This window comes from Homalodisca vitripennis, unplaced genomic scaffold (assembly GCF_021130785.1).
Source record: "Homalodisca vitripennis isolate AUS2020 unplaced genomic scaffold, UT_GWSS_2.1 ScUCBcl_149;HRSCAF=1392, whole genome shotgun sequence".
In the NCBI taxonomy this organism is placed as follows: domain Eukaryota; kingdom Metazoa; phylum Arthropoda; class Insecta; order Hemiptera; family Cicadellidae; genus Homalodisca; species Homalodisca vitripennis.
In genome coordinates this window covers 7,041-27,631 of record NW_025776279.1, presented here as the reverse complement: position 1 = coordinate 27,631, position 20,591 = coordinate 7,041, and the positions used below count along the sequence as shown (strand labels likewise).

At 34.9% G+C, this 20,591-nt stretch overlaps 1 protein-coding gene across 1 annotated transcript in view; it reads right to left on the bottom strand.

Moving 5' to 3' along the window:
* Positions 1–19,996, bottom strand: part of LOC124370400 — a 43,604-nt gene extending 23,608 nt beyond the window's left edge. The window contains exon 1 of the mRNA XM_046828685.1: positions 19,943–19,996. Within this exon, the coding sequence (XP_046684641.1) occupies positions 19,943–19,978 (36 nt within the window). The 5' untranslated portion in view covers positions 19,979–19,996. The remainder of the gene's footprint in view (positions 1–19,942) is intronic.
* Positions 19,997–20,591: the final 595 nt, after the last annotated feature.

Below are 20,591 nucleotides of genomic sequence, written 5' to 3'. Positions count from 1 at the left end.
TTTATATATCAACATTAGGAACATCTCAGAAACCAGTATACACAGCACATAATAGTAAGGATGTTGCAACAAACACAGCTACTCCAGAGGTTAGAGTAATTATAGTAGATGTAGGCCAGAAGGAGACGTTAATTCAGCCAGAGACCATATTAAGTGATTCCATGAAATTGAATCGCACTATTGTAGGGCGAATACAAAAAGACTTAATCTAGAATCAGACCTAATTGTTTCAAACAGTGTAAAGTTAAAGGTATCATTCTTGTTACAAAATCTGAACTACAAAATTTTTGCCACGGAATTCAATTTAGGATTTCATGTACTCAAATTAGATTGGTGTGATCTTTGTGAAAAGTTTAAATTAGCACGCCAGACCGACACTAACTGAAGAGAGTAAAATGAAGATTATGAAAGGCAGCAGTTTTTGAAAACTGAAATGAGAAACGCCCAAAAAAAAAGAAGTAAAAGTACTCCAGTTATTTTTGTAGACCTACAAAATGTAATCCTGACTCCTCATACTGAAATAAGCTCTTTATTTTATCTAGGAAAAATAAACGTGTACAATCTAACTGCACACTTTTCAGTAACAAAAAAATGTATTACACACAGGTATCAAAACTGCACTGGCCGTTCAGGTAATGACTTACCTAGTGCATTTAGAAAAACATTAGATTGTGTTATTGATGAGAACAATGTAACAGAGTAGATGTTTGGTCCAATTCTTGTATTCCTCAGAATCACAATTCTATCATGTCTAACGCTATTCGAGACTGCCTACGAGACAACATCTTTGAAAATAAAATATTCTTTGTTAAGACATTCTTGCGTGCAAGAGGTTGGCTGTGTGCACAGTTGCATAGAGAGGGCCAAGTCAAAAACTGAATTTTACTCCCCAATTGGACTGATTTGGCTATGAAAGCAAATAAATCAATACAATCCTTACTGGATAATTCAATTAAAACCTAGTGATTTTTAAGATTACGCAAGCAAATCTAAACTTTTTAACTACAAGATTATTCCATATACTAAAGTAGCTTACCTGGAATTTTCACAAACCCTTCAACTTGTCTTTTTTTAAACAAATCATGACCCTTAACAGCCAGTGAACTGTTCTAACAAAAGTATGATTGTACACCAACAAGAAAGAGTAAAATTATCAACTTTTTCAGGAAATGGTGAATGAACGAATGCATTTTTTTTATTTCCCCAATATATGTACAATATTGCAATCTTTACAACTAAACTAATAGTAGGGGAGCCCAAGCGGGGATTTTTCGCGTTACTAGAGCGAGTCATAAAATTATATGGGGAGAAATGTCGTACTCTGTAATGTACCCCTAGCACATATGAACCTTTAATATAGGGGTCTGCGTTGAGGGCAGACCGTCAGACTAGTAGAAAAAAAATCGATCCTCAGAAAAACTCATGGGCGTCAGATAAATACAAGGTAAGTTAAGTACATGTAGAACGGTGTAGATTTCAATAACCTGACGATTAAAGCGTAGTATAAGGAAATAGGCAAGTCACAAAGGTGTAAAAAAAATAACGTTACCTCGAAATACTCAAGCGCGATTGAACTTTTTTTTATTTTGAAGGAAATCTTTTAGGAATTGCGGACAAAATATAATCTGACGATTTTCATGGGGTGAGGTAGCTAAAACCATAAATAAAGGGTGGAGCGTACAGCCGCTGAGAACTGTATATTTCCCACTGTGCGCCTCTCTTTCCTTCTCACTCTTTCTCTGTCTTTCACTCTCTCGCACCATCTGCACACTACCATATGCTGCCATAATGCCATCTCAGCTGATCACAATAACAACATGTTTTTTTAGAAGTATATTTTTATTTATTTATTTGATTGTTTAATGCAATAAGTTTTATATACATTACAATAATGAGTGATATAAGTGTGAAATGTGTATTTTGTGGAAAAGAAACGTGTGAAATTTTTTTTTTTTTAAATGGTCAGATGAACAATATTCCTCCACATTATTGTCAGATTATCATTTAGAATGGTCAGGACATCGAATTGAACTGCCTGTATAAATATCTGACGTGCTCGAGTATTTTAAGACCGCATTTTTTTACATTTTCACAAATCTGTCATGACTTTCGATCACGTCCAAATCTTCAGTCATTTAAATAGGATACTTTTTTTAGTTTACTTAACATTCCCTCTGAATATCTGGCACGCTCAAATAACTTTTTTTTCCTTTTTTCTATCCCTTTTTATGGCCACCGTCCACTAATTGCTCGTCAGATTAATATCGCTTGATTATCAGAAAGACATAGCGCGTATACATTATGAATGTCTGACGCGCTCAAGTATTTCCATGTAAATGTTTTTTTTTTTTTTTTTTTTTTAAATTTGTCCACGTTTTCCTCCACACTGAAATAAAAAACTTAACATAAACTTTTTTCGTTTTAAGACTTAATCTTCACAATCCTATAGGCCCCCATGACGCTTTAGTCACTGCAAATTTAGCATCCCGGGCTCCCTTACTATAAATAACTGACCATTTTTAAGATTACAGAAATAAAATTAAGAAAAAGCACCATAAAACAAAAAATTGCCCTTGGAAATGGTACATCTGTATTGGAACTCAAATCCAAAGTATTAAACTGCACAGGAGAGATCTCTGAACAAAAAAAAGAGACTTGAAAGCAGCTTTCCCTTTTATGCCTCTTCAAGATTGACAGTTTTATACAGCTATATTCCATGATTGTTGCAGTACATTGGGACTAGTCCATCAGTAATTTATTTTCATGTAGGAACAAACAATCTGAGGAAGGGTACAGGTATTATTTTAAATTCATAATTTACATGTACAAATAGTGCAGAACCTCCATGAATGTGATTCTTCCTACAAAAGGCACTTGCCAACTGGTAACCACTAGGTGCATGTAGTATCAGTTTGTCAAAGTTGAGCCAGTGCTCGTAAATACAAATTAAGTCTAAAGATGACATATACAATTCTTTTTAGGTCCTTGAAAATCTTCTAAAAATAGTAGTCTCAGGATTATACCAAAATATCTTATGATAGGTGTTCAAAACACCTACTCAGATTGTATGTTTAAAACAGGGGTATATTTTAATAGGTTTGCCATATAACAAAATAAACCCAGAAGAGTAAGGAGCAGGAACGTGCAGTTGGCAGGAGGGCTCCTCCATCCCCACTGTTTTACTCCATCCCCACTGATTACTTCTGTAAAGCAAATCCTGATACTCTCGTACCCGAGGCCTACTAGCCCACCTGAGGCCCAACAACCTACCCGAGAGCCAAATGCCCTCCTTGAAGGTTTAACAATCTAGAGATAAACACTGTTACCATGACCTATCCAAGAAGGATTTTCTCTCCTTAAGGGTGAATGTATTCTTTCCAGCTTTTTAACCTTTCCCCACTGTTGTTCAATTATCATTGCTATCCTAGTCATTTACAAAACATATTCCACTTGAAAAGTCAACAAACAATGAGAAGTGGGTCTTGTAAACTACTAGGAACTAAAGCAGCAAATAACCACGTGCATTATTTGAAGTTAACAAGAAATAATTAAAGCACTAAATGAAGACTTAAATTCAATTCAATTCAATTTATTCACGAAAAAACATCAAGTTTACATGCATTGCTTACACAAAACTACAAAAACCTAAAAAGGTTTGCCTGTAGTCAATACAAACTAATTATTATTTATTTTGATGTGGTTGATCTTCATGAGCAGCTCTAATTAATTTTGAATAACCAAATGTTGTTCAGTTTACAGTATTAACAGTTAATTCTTACAATAAGTATAAATAAATATATAATAAATTAATAACAAGAAACTATGTAACAAAAATAATAAACTTCAAATCAGCAACAATAAATTATGTACAAAAATAACACGACAACATTTTTTAAAAGCCATAACAACACAAACTTCAAAGAATAACAGGACAAACATAACAAACAAAATTAAATATTTATAAAGCTTCACAAACGAGAACTGAGCAATTTTAACTGTAATTATAACATCTAACAATACTTCTAAATTTTTTAACAATGTAACAAATCAAAACAATACAATAATTTATATACAATAGTAACTTATTTCAAACAACAGTGCCAACAACAGTAACAATTTCAAGCTTCAAACATGTAATATTTTTTAACATTAAAAACTGCCCTATTTTAACCTTTACTTGTTTATATGTATTACAATTTTGAAGGTCCTCAGGCAACCTATTAAAAAAGTGTTGGAATTAATCTCTGCCTGGTTCTTTTACCGTAGCCATTGTTAATCCTTGGCACTACATACAATCTTTTCCTCGAAAAATATTTGTGGATGTTAATAGTCTTATATTCAAGAGAAAAATAAAAATCAACGTAATTAATGAAAAAGAATAATTTTTTGACTGGCAAAGTTTGTGTAATATGAAACACTGTGATCTCCTCTCGTATGCAATGTCCTCATATGGTCAGGCAGTATAATTTTCAAAATCCTTCTCTGTAAGTCTTCTACTTGTAGTAACCTTGTGTCTACTGCACTTCCCCATGATCTAATCCCATATCTTATAATTGATTCACATAAAGATGTATATATTAGGTGCAAAGTATTATATGGCAAATATTGTTTTAAATAGTAGAATTTTCCCAGACATAATCTTAATCGTTGACATATTTTATTAATATGAAAATCCCATTTTAAATGTTTGTCTATTGTTACTCCTAAATAACAAAAGTTCACAACCTGTTCTAACACATCACAACTACAGACATTATCAATATACAAACAATCGTGGAGACAAGAGTATGTATGCAGTTTTTATATTAGCTTGGACACTACTTACCCTTGGGGAAATGAATATGCATGACTTTTGATTTTTTTCCCATTCATAACCAATCCATAATCATGGCACCACACTGTTAGCCTGGTAAAGTCATGCTGTAATTGTCTTTCTGCTTCCAATACATTTTCATGGGCCACCACAAGCGCAGTGTCATCTGCATACATGTATACTTTTGCATATTTCATCAAATTTGGTATTTCATTCACATATAGTAAATATAGTATTGGCCCCAATATACTTCCCTGTGGTACTCCTGAATTTAGTATTGCTCTTCTGCTATATGTGTCATTGATTTTAACAACTAATTTCCTATTTTCTAAATAACTTCTGAACCAATCTTTCAAATTTCCATTAATTCCATTTTCTCAAGTACTTTAAGTATTTTGCAATGCTTTAGGGAGTCGAACGCTTTCGAAAAATCAACAAAAAGTCATGAGTATGTGTTTTTTTTTTCATTTAATGTATTATTTGCAAAATCTGAAAAATCACTTAATAGTTCATTGGTGCCTTTACCTCTTTGATAAGCGTATTGACTTAATGTTATAATTTTGTTTTCCGTCAGATACTTTTGTTAAATAATCCCCAACATACCTTTCAATTATTTTGTCTAATACAGATAATATCGATATTGGACGGTAGTTCTTAAATTCTTTGTGATCATCTCCCTTGTATATCGGCCTTACTATTGCAGTTTTAAGCTTATCTGGAAATCTTCCACTTTTAATTTGACGTGTTAATCATTTTGTGATTAAGGGTGAAGCTACACTCTCACACTCTATGATGTCTTGAATTCTAATATTATCAATTCCTGGACTTTTCTTTTCATTTCATTTATAATTTTAATAACTTTTCCACTACTTGCCTTTGGTATATAAAAAGTGTCCAAATTTGTACGCACACATTCTCATTCTGCTCGTCCAATACTATTATATCACAGTCATGAACTACTTTATCCACTTCTTTTGTAAAGATGTCCACAAATCCCTGACAAACCTCATACTCCTTTAAGCCTCTTCCATTTATAAAAAAATTATTGATTGTATCATCAACAGACTTTTTTTTTTGTCTTCCCATTATACAATTAATTTTAGTCCATACATCTTTAATATTTTTTTTACATTTATTTAAAACTTCAAAATAATACTGCCTTTTCCTTCTTAACAATTCTTTATTGATCGAATTGCGTATCTTTCTGTATTCATTTTTAATAAATAAGTTATTGATATCCTGCCTCAATTTTTTAAACAATTTATCCCCTATTTCTCATCATTTTAATAATATTTCCTGTGATCCATGGTTTTTTATGTCTCTTATTTTTGCCCGTTTTTACAAGTGTGTCTGTACATTTCTCATATGCTTTGCTAAAATTGTTAATTAAGTAATTACATAAAAAATTTGTGTCATGACTGTTACCGTATGGAACAGTCCAATCGCACTCAATAATACTTCTTTTAATATTTTTTTATCAATCCTATGATAAGTAGACAGACTTTTGTTATGTGGAAAGGACCCACTATCCGGTTGTACATTGATAAGGCAAGTATAATGGTCAGCCAGTTTCAACTTCAGTAAGAAAGCCTCTGCTGTAACCTTATCAGCCCTGAGATAAACGTGATCAAGACAGGATCTAACTAATCTGTTTCCCAAAACTTCTTCCCTTGTAAAACCATTTATATATGAGACTAAACCGTTTTCTGCCATTAAATTTTTTATAATTTTGAACTATTTTAAATTCTAGATCTGTCAAATCAATATTGACATCTCCTATAACCAACAAGTTTTTTTCATTTACTTTTTTCACGTATTACGTTTTCCAGGTCAGTTAAAAAACTCGTACAGACAGACATATTCTTAGTAGGGGGTCTATATAGTGCCAGAATATTTAAATTTAACTCTAATTCATTTTTCCTCACATTTACAAGAATTCCTCACAACAATTCACATTTATTTTCACCTGTTCAAAGCTTAAATTATCTTTTACAAATAACATTATTCCTCCACCTTTTCTTGCTTCTCTCAGACTACATAAACTTACAAAATTTTCCAACTTGAACAGTTCTATCAGGTCATACTTTATATTAACTTCTGTTAAAATAACTACATCCAATTTATTAAGCAAACCTCCAAAATAACCCAAAACTGGTCCCAGTTTTGTTTTAAAGACCTTATATTTACATGAAGTGTTAAAAAACCATTACCCATATTACCTTCAACACAATATTTTTCAAAACACATAATATCATCAAAAGTTCTACAATTAATTTGATCTTCTAAATTGGTTTACATCTCTGTCCATTAGAAAAATTACAACAAAAAAATGAATTGTACCTAACTAACCAGTTATCCCATCCTATCCAAGTCAGATAACTTCTTAATGTCAAAAACTTTACTTGTGTCTGTTTCCCTCATCTTGACAACACCATTCTTAAACCAAATGTACTTGAAATTTAATTCCCTTCCCCTTTGTTTTGCTTTCAACAGCAAGTTACGATAGCATGTAGATAAATTTTCACTCACATAGATTCGTCCACCATTCAGTCCCGTTGCCTCAGGATTTGTTACAATTCTTTTCCGGGCCATAATGAACTCTTCTCTCTTCTTTCTTCTCACCATCTGTACAATTATTGTAGCCGGTCGTTTTTTCTGTGCGCGTCTTCGGGAGTCGATGAGCCATCTCTATATCTTCTTTTTTCAGTTCTATTCCCATCTTCATACTACATTGACAACAATCTGCTCGACATCCTCTCCTTGACTTTCACAGACTTCATTCAGCTCAAAATTTCTATTACGTCCATACTGTTCCAAACTATTTAATCTTTCATTCAGGTCTTCAATTTGTTTGTCCTTAGTCTGAATTGTTTGTTGCAGCCTGTTAATATTTTTCTCCATTTCTGGCAAACATTTGAGTTGCATTTCAATTTCATCATATCTCTTACTCAAAAACTCTTGGCTGTCTTTTATTTCAATACACGTCGTCTTGATGTTTTCCAAATCACTTTTTTATATTATTTAGAGAAGCTATTCTAATCCATCAATACTTTTTAAAATTCCTCTCATCTCGTCCCCGGACATCTGCAAAGTTTCCTTTTCACTACTCATTTCATACTTCGCATTTGATCTTTTCTCTTCTCTGCATCTTAGACAAATCCATTCATTTTTATGTCCATCAGTCATTTTTCTAAAAATTGATTCTCGGATTCCAACGAAGCAAATACAGTAATAAAGCAAACTAAGGAACCATAACATTCAACTTGAAAATATAATATTAAAGAAGGAAGAAACAATAATTTTACTGGAAAGGCAACTCAACTTGAATAATCAAACTAAAAATCCTAAAAGAGTCAGTGATGCATTGAGACCTAATGCAGTTAATTTGCAACATAGTTTTCCCAACTTACAATCCACACCAGTCAGCACTAGCAGAACCGATAACATGGTGTTGAACTCTAATACAAAAAAGGATGCATCTTTTACTTTGGCTGTTAAAGGTAGAAAAAACTTGCTGTATTCAATCATCTGCTGTTAAGATAAATAAAAAACTTGAATTCAATTTTTTCAAACAACCGTTATGAGGTTTTAAATGTTGACGAGGAAGAACAATCTGAAGATTTAAGAATAGTGACTTCTGCAGAAGACTGCACAAAACCTATAACTAGAAAAATGCTTATCTGTGCAGACAGCCATGGGAGAGATTTAGCTTGGCATTTAAATAAATCTCAAAAAACATATGACGCAGTCGGTTTTGTCAGGCCAGGTGGGCGAACAAAACAAATTCTAGTCAACAGAAATATTGAAGAAGCAAACCTCAGTGAGCAAGACAGCCTGGTGATACTCTGTGGAACGAATGATGTGGCTAGAAATGAGGCCGATGAAGTTATTGATGGTATTTCTGCAACACTGGACAATGTCAAGCAAACAAATATTTTTCTAGTTGATGTGCCAAACAGATACGACTTAGCGAACTGGTCATGTGTCAACCATGAAGTTAAAAAAACAAACCAGCGCCTACTAGAACTTAGTGAAAAGTATAACAATGTCACATTGTTGGAGGCAAGCAAAGCCGAGAGACATTTGCACACACACCAAGGCCTACATTTCAACTACAGAGGAAAGAAGTGGCTAGCAGAAATGATCGTTTCAGCAGTCGCTTCTAAGAAAAAACCAGACCATCAGGATAGACCAAATGTTGAGCAACCTCCCCCACCAGGTACCGAGTCTCTGACGGGAAACGACTCTCCAGTGGTGCAAAACATACATCCTTAGAACTCTCAACAACATCATTTAGTACTTATCATTGTAATGTACAGTCTATTAGGAATAAATTAGATCTAACTGACATTTTTTTAACTAGTCTTAATATTAGAACAGATAATTGCCTTAACACGAAGAATAAAAATATGACTGTTTTTTATAGTAATATACAATGCTTGACTAATAAAGTTGATGAACTTGACACATATCTTCGTGGTCCTACACGACCTTCAATAGTGTGTATCACAGAACATTGGCTGAATGAAGGTAATTGTTCATTATATATACCGGAGGGTTACATTATAGGCAGTATTTACTGTCGTAGTTTCCATAAGCATGGTGGTGCTGCAATCTACTTAAATAAGAACCTTGATTTTGAACCAATAAATGTTTCAAATTATTGTGTTGAACTGCAATTTGAAGTCTGTGCTATTAAGATTTTAAGCTCAAAAACAATTTTATTGTGCTGCTATAGGCCTCCATCTGGAGATGTTAAAATATTTTTCAATGGACTTGAAAGTGTTCTTAACCTTTTATTAAATTTTAACTCAAAGATTGTTATCTTTGGTGACCTGAATATTAATCTGAGGGTCAATAACAATGTTGCTCAACAATTAAGCTTTTTAGTGACATCATTTGGTTGCCACTGTGCTAACTTTAAGGCAACTCGGGGTGAAGCATGTCTAGACACTATGGTGACTAACATCCCTCATGAAAAATACAAATTAAGTGTTATAGACCTCCCCCTATCCGATCACCATGTGATTTTAGTTGAGTTAGTTTCCTGCGAACAGTCTGATGGTGTTGTACCTGCTTTGATGACATTTAGAGTTTTTTCACCCAATAGAATCAGCCTACTTAAAGATCATATGAGTACTATTGACTGGTCGCTCCTTCTGAGCGGTCAGGAACGCAACATCCTCGTGGAACTTGTTCTTTGGAGCAATCTTAAACTTAATGGAGATCTATTTTCCATGCAAACTACAGAGGTGCGGGAAGAAGTGGCCTAAAAAAGGTAATACTGGTAGTTGGTACTCGCCAGAACTTCATGTACTCAAGAATCATGTAATGACGCTGCACACTATAGCTAACTGCACTAAATCACCCGTGGACAAGCAGGCCTACATCACTGCAAGAAATCAATATAAATCTGCTATTCGTGATGCCAAGAAATCCACCAATGAACATTTTATTGATACTTCGGGCAACAAAACTAAAGCTGCATGGCAGGTGGTGAAATCTTTGACTAGATCTTCTTCTTCTCAATCTGCCATCTCACCTTCTCTCGAGGAGTTCACCACTTTCTACGGGGGCATGGTGGAGGAGCTGCGACAGAAGATTCCCTCTGCACCAACATCAGCGGATGTGCTCTTGAAGAAAATACCCTTCTTTGTTTTTTTTCAGTATTTGCCCTGTAAATGTGATAAAGCTCCGAAAATAGATACGGCCAAAAATAAGGGATGTAATATAATATAGTAAACCGAATGTATTGAATGTATATCTCAAGTTTTTATCAATATTAGCTAGTACGTTTTTGAGGAACGGACCCACCCTTAGGTTTATTCAGTATTTGGCCAGTAAAATCAATATAGCTCAGAAAATAGATTCCGCCAAGAATTAGGGTATAATATATTATAGTAGACTATGTACTCAATGAGTATGCAAGTTTTGTTAAAGTCAGTTCGTATGTTTTTGAGGTATGACCATCCACAGATTTGTTTTTAGTATTCAACGTGTAAATCTATATATAGCTCTGAAAATAGATGTCAGCTAAGAATGAGGGTTTTAATATAATAAGGAAATAACAGGTGGATGCAGTCTGCTTCAAGAAAATTATAACTGGTAATATTGAGTGTCCTGACCTTCTAGCTAAAGTTGATTTCAGAGTGCCAACATCCGCTCAAACAACCTATTTTTGCTTGTCTTCAGTCAAACATCATATTTATATACGAGGGTAGGCTGAAGAGTACACATACTTGTAAGACGCGGTTGAAATGAGCTATAGAAGCACGCCTGGTAGCATTCGTAAGTTACCATTCCACCTCTACACACATGTGCAGTTTGAAAACCTTGCATCTATCCATTGTATTGTTAGCAGCGTAACCATACAGACAGATTCAAATGATATGTAAATTAGATGTAAAGAATATGCTGATATTGTATTTTCAACTGCTGTAAAAGTGAATCCTACTGAAATCCATCATTGTTTTCAAGAGTGTTTACAGTGATGATGCTGTTGATAGATCGACTGGCAATCGATGGGTGATAAAATTTCATGGTTGTGAGCCTGGAAAAGCCATTAACTGTTGATGGAAAACGCAGTGGATATCCGATCACTGCACAGATGACATGCATCACAATCTTGTGGATGATTTGATTCAAAGTAACCACAAAATCACCCAACAGAGTATTGCACACCTTGTTGGAATATCTAAGGAATGTGTTGGTTTCATAATTCAACAATTAGGATACCAGAAAAACTATGCACGATGGGTGCCACGCCGTTTAACAGACAATAACAACATAGCGTCGAATGGAATGCAGTCAGCATCATTTGCAGCGCTACAATGATACAGGAGATGACTTTCTTTAGAATATTGTGATGGGGGACGAGTCATGGGTACACCATTATGACCCAGAAGAGAAAATACAAAGCATTGAATATCGACATTTGGGTTCTCCTGTGACAAAAAAAATTTAAAAACAACCATCCGCAAAAAAAACCCATTTGACTGTTTTGGGATGCTCATCAAGTTTTATGCCGCCGATTATCTGGAACAAGGTGCGACAGTAAAATTCGTCTCAATACATAGACTTTGAAACACCTCCGATGTCGAGTTTGACATGTTAGAGGCAGCCTCTTAATTATCTTGCCAATAATCTTGCAACACAACAACGCTCGTGTGCACACCGCGCACCTGAAGATTCAATGAGAAAGCTGAAGTTGAACCAATTCCACACCCTCCCTATTCCCTCAATCTAGTCCCCTACGGTTTTATTTTTTCCCTCTACTCAAAAGAGATATCAAGGTTACTTATTACACTTCACACGATGCGTTAAAAGCAGCTATTACGTCCTGGATTCAAGAAAAATCTGAAGAATTTTTCAATGACGGAATAAAAAAAAAAACTTGTTACGCGTTGGGAGAAATGTGTTAGTATTAATGGTAACTATGTTGAAAAATAAATGAATGATTATGAAGCTTAAGAAGTGTACTTTAATGTTTACCCAATCTCGCTATTTCTTTTCGTTATCATTCTAAAAGCATGTGTGCTCTACTTTTCAGCCTACTCTCGTAATAGTTGCATTCCAAGGCTCCCTCCATAGATCCGGAAATGTTATAAACTATTTTTTTCTCTCAACAAGCATGTATTGTTAACCCTAGAATGGTAACGCGTAGTCTCTCAGACGACGCAAGCTAGAAAAACCGGTCCAGATGGCAGGTGCATCACATGACCGACCCCCCACCACCAATACCTTCCCCCTGCCAGCCAAGGTCAATGCTGAATAGGGTTCCATTTTGTTTCATTCACTCAGTTCATTTCAGTGAGCCCATAGTCGTCTGGTAGACTACGCGTTACCGTTTACGTTACTTTTTTGTTCCTGAGTAAATATATGAAAAGTTGTTTTGTGCGTTTGCAGTGTTAGTTTTTGTGGTAATTTTTTACTGCGGATGGTCAAGTAACCATGGCTGATCCATTGAACACTAGTTTTGAAATAAGAGAAATACTATTTGAACTTGAACGAAGTGATTGTGATGAACAAGAAAGTGATCATGATGAAACGTTTTCTGTCGGAGAGCAAGTGGATGAGGTTTCTGAACATGATACTCTTAGTGAGGTTGATAACACCGACGACGACCCAGACTATAACCCCTCCGACGAAGAAGGAGCAAACGAGCAAGGTAGGCCTAGGCTAATGCCGGAAGAATCCCTCAATTGTCAAACCCCTGATACTGACAGTGATACTAGTACCGGTAATGACATTCAGCTTCCAGGCCCTGAAAGGTCCTCTCATCCCAATATTGTGCGACTGCCTAGAACTAATTTGAGAGGTAGAAAATCGCCATAAATGGTCAGCCCAACCTTCAGGCCCTTCAAGAACACGGACACCTGCTCGGAATGTGATTCATTTCACACACAAAAACCCAAAAATGAGGCAAATCAAATAACAAGTCCGATTGAAGCATTTACCTTGTTTTTAAATGATAACATTCTAAAAAAAATATTAAAAACATACAAACCAGGAAATCAGTTCACAACAGTCTTATTATAAAAACCAAAATGCTACTGTCAAAGAAATGGACTTAGTTGAATTGAAAGCACTTATTGGTTTGCTTGTTTTGTCAGCAGCACAAAAGGACAATCATCTGAGTTCTGAGGAGCTTTTCAATCCATCTTTTAGTGGGTCACGATACATATCAGTTATGAGTAATAAAAGATTTGATTTCTTAATAAATTGCTTAAGGTTTGATGACAGACGTACAAGAGATGATCGTTGTGCTTCTGATCCCTTTGCCCCTATCAGAGATATTTTTCAAGAATTTATTAATTTGTGCCAAAGATATTACACTCCAGGATCATTTCTTACGATTGACGAGCAACTGTTGGCATTTAGGGGCCGCTGCGGATTTAGAATGTACATGCCTAACAAGCCAGCGAAATATGGTATAAAGATATTTATGATGTGTGATGTAAAAACTAAATATCTTGTAAATGCCATTCCATATACTGGTAAAAATATGGATACAGAAAGACTGCCTTCTGCTATGTACTTTGTAAAAGAGCTTTCAAAACCTGTTCATAACACAAACAGAAACTTAACTTTTGATAACTGGTTTACTTCAGTTCCTCTATCAACCATGATGCTTGACACCTACAAATTAACAACAGTAGACACAATGAGACGGGATAAACCTGAGATTCCAGCTGTCATGCTCATGAAAGAGAAACCCGGTTGCTCAAAAGTCTGTTTCGATGGGCCAAAAGTAATGGTTACCTACCAGGCAAAAAAATCTAAACAAGTAATTCTTCTTTCCACAACACATGAACAGGCAAAAATTAATGAAAGTGGAAAGCCAGACATTGTTGAGTTTTATAACTCTACCAAAGGTGCAGTGGATACATTTGATGAAATGTCTTGTTTCAATGTTGTGTTCACGAAAAACCCGAAGATGGCCCCTTTGTATCTTCTATGGGATGTTAAACAGCATTTTGATCAATTCATTTGTTATTTATGTCCACCAGACATTGTCAAAAAAAATTAAACCAATGACAAGAAGGGCATTTGCTAAAGAAATATGTGTTGAACTAACAACTCCGCACATTCAGGGAAGACAAAAACTGCCAAATTTATCAAGGAATCTCAAACGCAACATTGAAGATGTCGTTGGCCCATCAACATCTGAGGCTCAAAATGTTATTGAAGAAGCAGGAACAAGGAAGATTTGTGCAGTTTGCCCAGCGAAAAAAAGGAGAATGACTCGATTTCCAGTGCACAAAATGTTATAAGCATATTTGCTTGGAGCACCGAGGAATGCTGTGAGTAAAGTGTTCCAATAAAGACTGAAATCTACAAAAATCAGGAAACATGACCACTAAGATTTAAATAATGTCATTTGTAAATAAATTTAATTTTAATTTAATTTTTATAAATTTTTATTCACTTTTTCCCTAAAGTAGTCTGAGAGACTACGCGTTACCATTTATGTGTGGCAAATAGGCGTTACCATTCTAGGGTTAAAGTAAATAATTATTGATGTTAATTTTTTTTTTTATTTTTGATCATTGCTTGATTTATGATTATTGTTGTATTTTTAGTTTTCTTTTTGATGACTTTATTTTTATTACTATTTTTACTTAAGCTTGATGTATGATTATAATTTATTGTTATTTGTTTCAATTGAATGTTTTCATAATGTTATAAGATTTCAATATGTATTGCCGTTTTGTACATTATTATCTGTTACATAAATAGAGGATTGTATCTTGAATGTATATAGAAAGTTTTATCCAAATTGGCTATGTATATTTTTGAGGTATGACCATCCATACCGGTTTTTTCCCGTATTTGACCTGTAAAATTGATATAAATCTGAAAACAGGTGTGGCCTAAAAAGATGGTTTGTGATATAGTATAATAGGACTATGTCTAGAATATATATGCAAAGTTTCAACAAAATCGGCTCATATGTCTTTTGGCTATGGGACCATCCACAGGTTATTTCCCATGTTGGTAAAAAAATTAATTTAGTTTTGTTTAGAGGACTGGTTTAAGGAACTAGGTTATAAGTAGTTCAGGAACTAGATTAGGAGTAGTTCACAAACCAGGTTAGGTTTGGAGTCAGAGGATTAGTTCTTTCTATGGATTGAATCAGTTAGCTTCACACTGCTGAATCTCATCTGAAGAATAGCAAGGGTTATTTCCAGATCAATTTTTAATTACCAATTAAATTTAGAATTTGGTAATGATCTCATTCTATTGGCAATTAAATGAACATTATCAGACATACAACAGGAAATGACAAGCTTTGAATGGCTGCAGTATAATAAGATGCCACCACGACAATCGAATCATCGAACCATTTTAACAATTAGAAAGAGCTATTGAATAACTAACTAACATAACTATTGAATGCAAACCGTTTCTTATAATAGTTATTTAAAATCAATTTAATGCTAGCTGTTTGTAATGTATTGTAACAATATTGTTTAAAATTAATTCCAACAATATAAAATCATTTGTGTGGTAAAATAATGACTAAAACTAGAATGGTAGATGACCTTAGTGTGGTAGATGACCATTCAAATAACTGCCATTGTAGTTGCAGCTATAATACTAGGTGCTTCAAAAAAATGTATACACACTTTGAACTATCGTAGTTTTCCCGCTCTACAAGGCTAATGTTATATTTCTTCGCCAGGTGGCAGCATAATTGTCCCTTTATGGTATATTGTTAGTTGGAATTTGTAATATCAACATGGCGGACGTACGTTTGAGTTTTGAAGAACGTAAGCAGGTTATTAAGTGGTACTGGAAGTTTGAGAATGTAAATGAAGTTCAAACACAGTGGAGAAGGGATTATGATACAGAACCACCTTCAAGATTAACAATTACACGCATACGAGACAAATTCGAAGTTCATGGAACAGTGTGTGATGTGCATAAAGGTCATTCAGGTCGACCTCGAACAGCTACAGTGATGAGTCTTCAACGGCAGTCTTGGAACTGTTTCAACGCTCTCCTTACAAATCTTCAAGGCAAGGGGCACGTGAAAGTGATGTAAGTGCTAGCAGCGTGCTACGCATTCTGAAGAGAGGCAAGTATCGTGTTTACATTCCAAGGCTGGTGCAACAGCTAAGTGACGACGATCCAGATCGAAGGTTGCAATTTTTGTGAATGGGTTCAGGAGATGGTGATACGTGAACCGGAATTTATGGGTAGCATCATTTGGTGGGATGAAGCCAAATTCAAACTTAATGGAACTGTCAATAGGCACAATTGTGTTTACTGGGCTGAAGACAATCCTCACATTACAATTGAAAAAGCTGTAAATTTGCCTGGTGTAAATGTGTAGTGCGGTTTGTCTTCAAGGGGACTCATTGGACCTTTTCGATTTGAAGGTACTGTAACTGGTATTAATTCCTAACAATGCTTGCTGATTCCATATTTCCTGCCATTCGTGCATTATACAGTAATAATTTTTATTTTCAACAAGATGGTGCCCCGCCGCACTATCACAGGGACGTACGAGCTTACCTGGATCAAAATTTGCCGGGCCAGTGGATAGGACGCAGGGGGCCAATCGAGTTTCCAGCACGCTCTCCAGACCTTACACCACTGGATTTCTTCTTATGGGGCACAGTAAAAAGATGAGGTGTACAAACGTAAACCACGTAACCTAGACATTCTTTGGAATGAGATTCAAGCTGTGTGTGGAGAAATCTCATTGGACGTTTTGATACGATGTACAGAATCAGTGGTGACTCGTACTCGGAATTGTGTTGATGCTGCAGGTCACCAATTTGAACAGTATTAACATTTGTTATTTACGTTTCATTTACATTGGACTTTAAGCTTTCTAATTTCCTAAAATTTTACTTTGTAGAACGGTAAATAAATTTTCTATAGAAGTTCAAAGTGTGTACACATTTTTTTGAAGCACCCAGTATAAACACACAAATCATTAACCAATGATCAACACATTCGCTGCGGCAAAAAGCATAATTAAGGTTACCGGATGCTGAAAAATTTGTATGTAGAAAAAAACTTCCCTTGTACGGTGGAAAGGCAGGATTGAAGGTCTAAATCACGTTTCCAGCCGAGTTTCCTGGAACTGTGACGTTACAATTTTCGGCCCCTACTGGGGCCGGCCGCATATTGTGCTGATCCCATACTGTCGAAAGTTGTTACGAGCGATCTGCTGCTGATATCACTTACTTGATTCATTGAAAGTCCATATACACTGAATGTCCCAAATAATCCTTCAAAAGGTGTAGGACAACCTTCTAAGTATGCCCTACACCACCTACGGTAGTATCTGATTTGCCCGTGTACATGAGGAATCTAAGAATAAATCCCTGATGCTCCGTCAAAGTGTAAAATTTAACACCAAACTTGTGCCTTTTGCCCTTGATGTACTGAAGGAAGTGTAATCTTCCTCTCTACACTACCATAGCTTCATCAAGATATAACTCTTTTTGAGGGTAGTAAACATTTCTCATTTTGTCTGTGAAGTAACCTACAACAAACAGAATTTTTTCTATGGAGTTTGCAGTACCGGGGTCAAGAGCATTGTCGTTTGTTTTGCAAAAATGCAAACAACGCAATGATGGACAAGAACCTGTCCCTCGACATAAAATTACTAAAACACTTGAAATTGAATAAATAATCTATTTTCCAATAGTCTTGGATTCGATTCATTTGTATTGTACCTGGGTGCAATAAAACGCCTAAAAATATCTTCAGCTCGGGTACAGTCTTCATGCATTTATTCTTGATTTCGGTATTAAGGTTGGTTTTACTGTATACACAATTAAATGCATAAGCATTTGTAAATTTGCAAATATTTTGTAGGAAAACACTGTCAAGTAGGAGTGTGAAAAAAATCTATTGGGGAACCAACCCCCGGGACTGATACTAACAAAGATTCGGTGTTTCTGACGAATTCAATAGGCCTCATACCTGTTGTTGTAATACTCCAAGTAGGAACCTCTATAACATTAGCCTCGTCGTCACTTTCAGAACAAGCAGATGAATTGTCTGAGGAAGAGTAGTCAACAACTCTTTGTATGATATCCACAGAACCATCACTGTCCGTAGTTTTGTTCATTGCTAGAGTGAAAGTTAGTCCTAGTACCTGGCACTGCAGAATCCATTTTTACAAAAAAAAAAACACACACAAATAATGTAGAGAAAGAGATTTACGCAGTTGATATACACAGAAACAACACACTGACCACTCAAAGATTACAATGGGCGGGCAGGGTACGACAAGCGGACCCGATTTTTTTATATCGAAATTGGCAAAACGATATTACTTAATCATAACCATCGATGCTGATTTAATTATTTTGAATTATTAACTTAAATATAATTAATTGTTAAAGCTGTCTATATCAACAGCTGTAAAACACTTTTAAATAATACATGTAGGGTAATAATTTCAATTTTACATAAGTAATTTTAATTATTAAAAATGGCAGTCAATTTTAGAAAACTACACGACATTGCTTTGAAAGATGATAAGACATAAATAAAATATATTGTTTTTTGTGGCTTCAACATGTTGGACTCGTACATAAAACCCCATTATGTGAAATTTGTGGGAAAGAAACAACTGTAACTGTGAGAGGAACAAATATGGTCGTCTTCAGTTTTCCTAATTTTTGTTATAATAACTTGTTTGATCACTGTAAATATTAAAATTAATATTTTAATTTAAAACATATGATTGTTATTGAGGACTATAGATACTTTTATATCAATCGATACTCTAGGATTTGAGATGCGAATATTAGGTATCCAAGACTACATTCTTCGATATAAAAAACCAGGTCCGCTTATCGTACCCTACCCCAATGGGCTCCTATTGAAAAAGAACCGTAACGGGTAATAGCAAACGAAAACCGATCACAATAAAGCGTTCGTTATAACCTAAAATTCGGCCAGAGATTCAACAGTCTACAAAGAATGGCTGAATCACACTAAGGTTTTGTGTGTAGAGCAGCAAGGCGGCCCCATCTGGGGACATCCGTACTACGGGCGCAGGTCCGCCGTCTCCATGTGGGGCCAGCCGAAGTGAATGTATTAAGCCATGTTTTTTTTAATACATTTAAAACAGCTAGCATAAAATTAATTTTAAATTACTATATAAAAATGGTTTTGTATTTAATAGTTCATGTATTTCTAATCACTAATTTGACTCGCTGATTCTATTGCTGGTGGCTGTTTATCATACTGCAGTCATAGTGTAAAACTCATCATTCAATTATTACTTTTTAAATGATGAACTATATCAAAATGAAATGCCTATGATGTAATTTGGTTTGTTATTGTTCAGTAGCTTAGATATGTACATTCTATGATTCTATTGTCATGGTGGCTGCTTATCATACTGCAGCCCTTTGGATGGCCTACATCTTGGTCTTTTGCCTTATAAGATGAGAATTAACATTATCATTATTTAGGCCTATTAACAAATTATTAACACTACCTTTCAACTAGTAATAATTAATAATTTTATACACAGTTAAAATTTTATGGCTTACAATGAGCACTGCAGCACTTAAGTTAATGAGAGTAACAATCTTAATGAAAAAGGTTTTGTAATCCAGTGTTAAAATCTATGGTTTTTAATAAGCTTACCAATGGCTGCATTAGAGATGGAGTGCCTTCCAACATTTTCTTCCAAGTATTATAAAATTTTCCAGTTTCATACAGGAACACCTGTAAACACCATTACCTTGTAATAGGACATTGCTAAGTGGATTCAGTTACAAAAGATTGCGTGCAGCAGACACAAGCATGGCTGTTGGTGGAATATAGAACTAGTTAATGAGTGAAGCTAATAAATTAGTGTTTGCTAATGTAGAATATTCAAATCTATGAAGTGTCTTACCTAATCCAAAAAGACCTGTATTAGTGTTTAGCCGTTCTGCGGTATAGTATAACTAAAATTGTGTAACTTATTTCACGTTGCTCTTCTGAACTAATAAAATCCACATTACGGATTACAGTACATACACTAAACTACCCAAGTTAAGCGCCAAAATCAGAGTGGGACAAAGAGGATAGACGTGAAGGGGACCACCGTGAAGTTAGCGTCACTTTATCGTCCGTCTGTATTCCGTGCAAGTATTTTGCAGTCAACAATGTGAAGGCGCTAACAAACATTCAAAATCTGAAATAATAGTATAAAACTAATTATTAAAAAAACAATCTTTCACAAAATCTACACAGTTTTTCGTATTTATTATTTACCACAAAGAATTCCCGTTAAATGTATAATAAATAA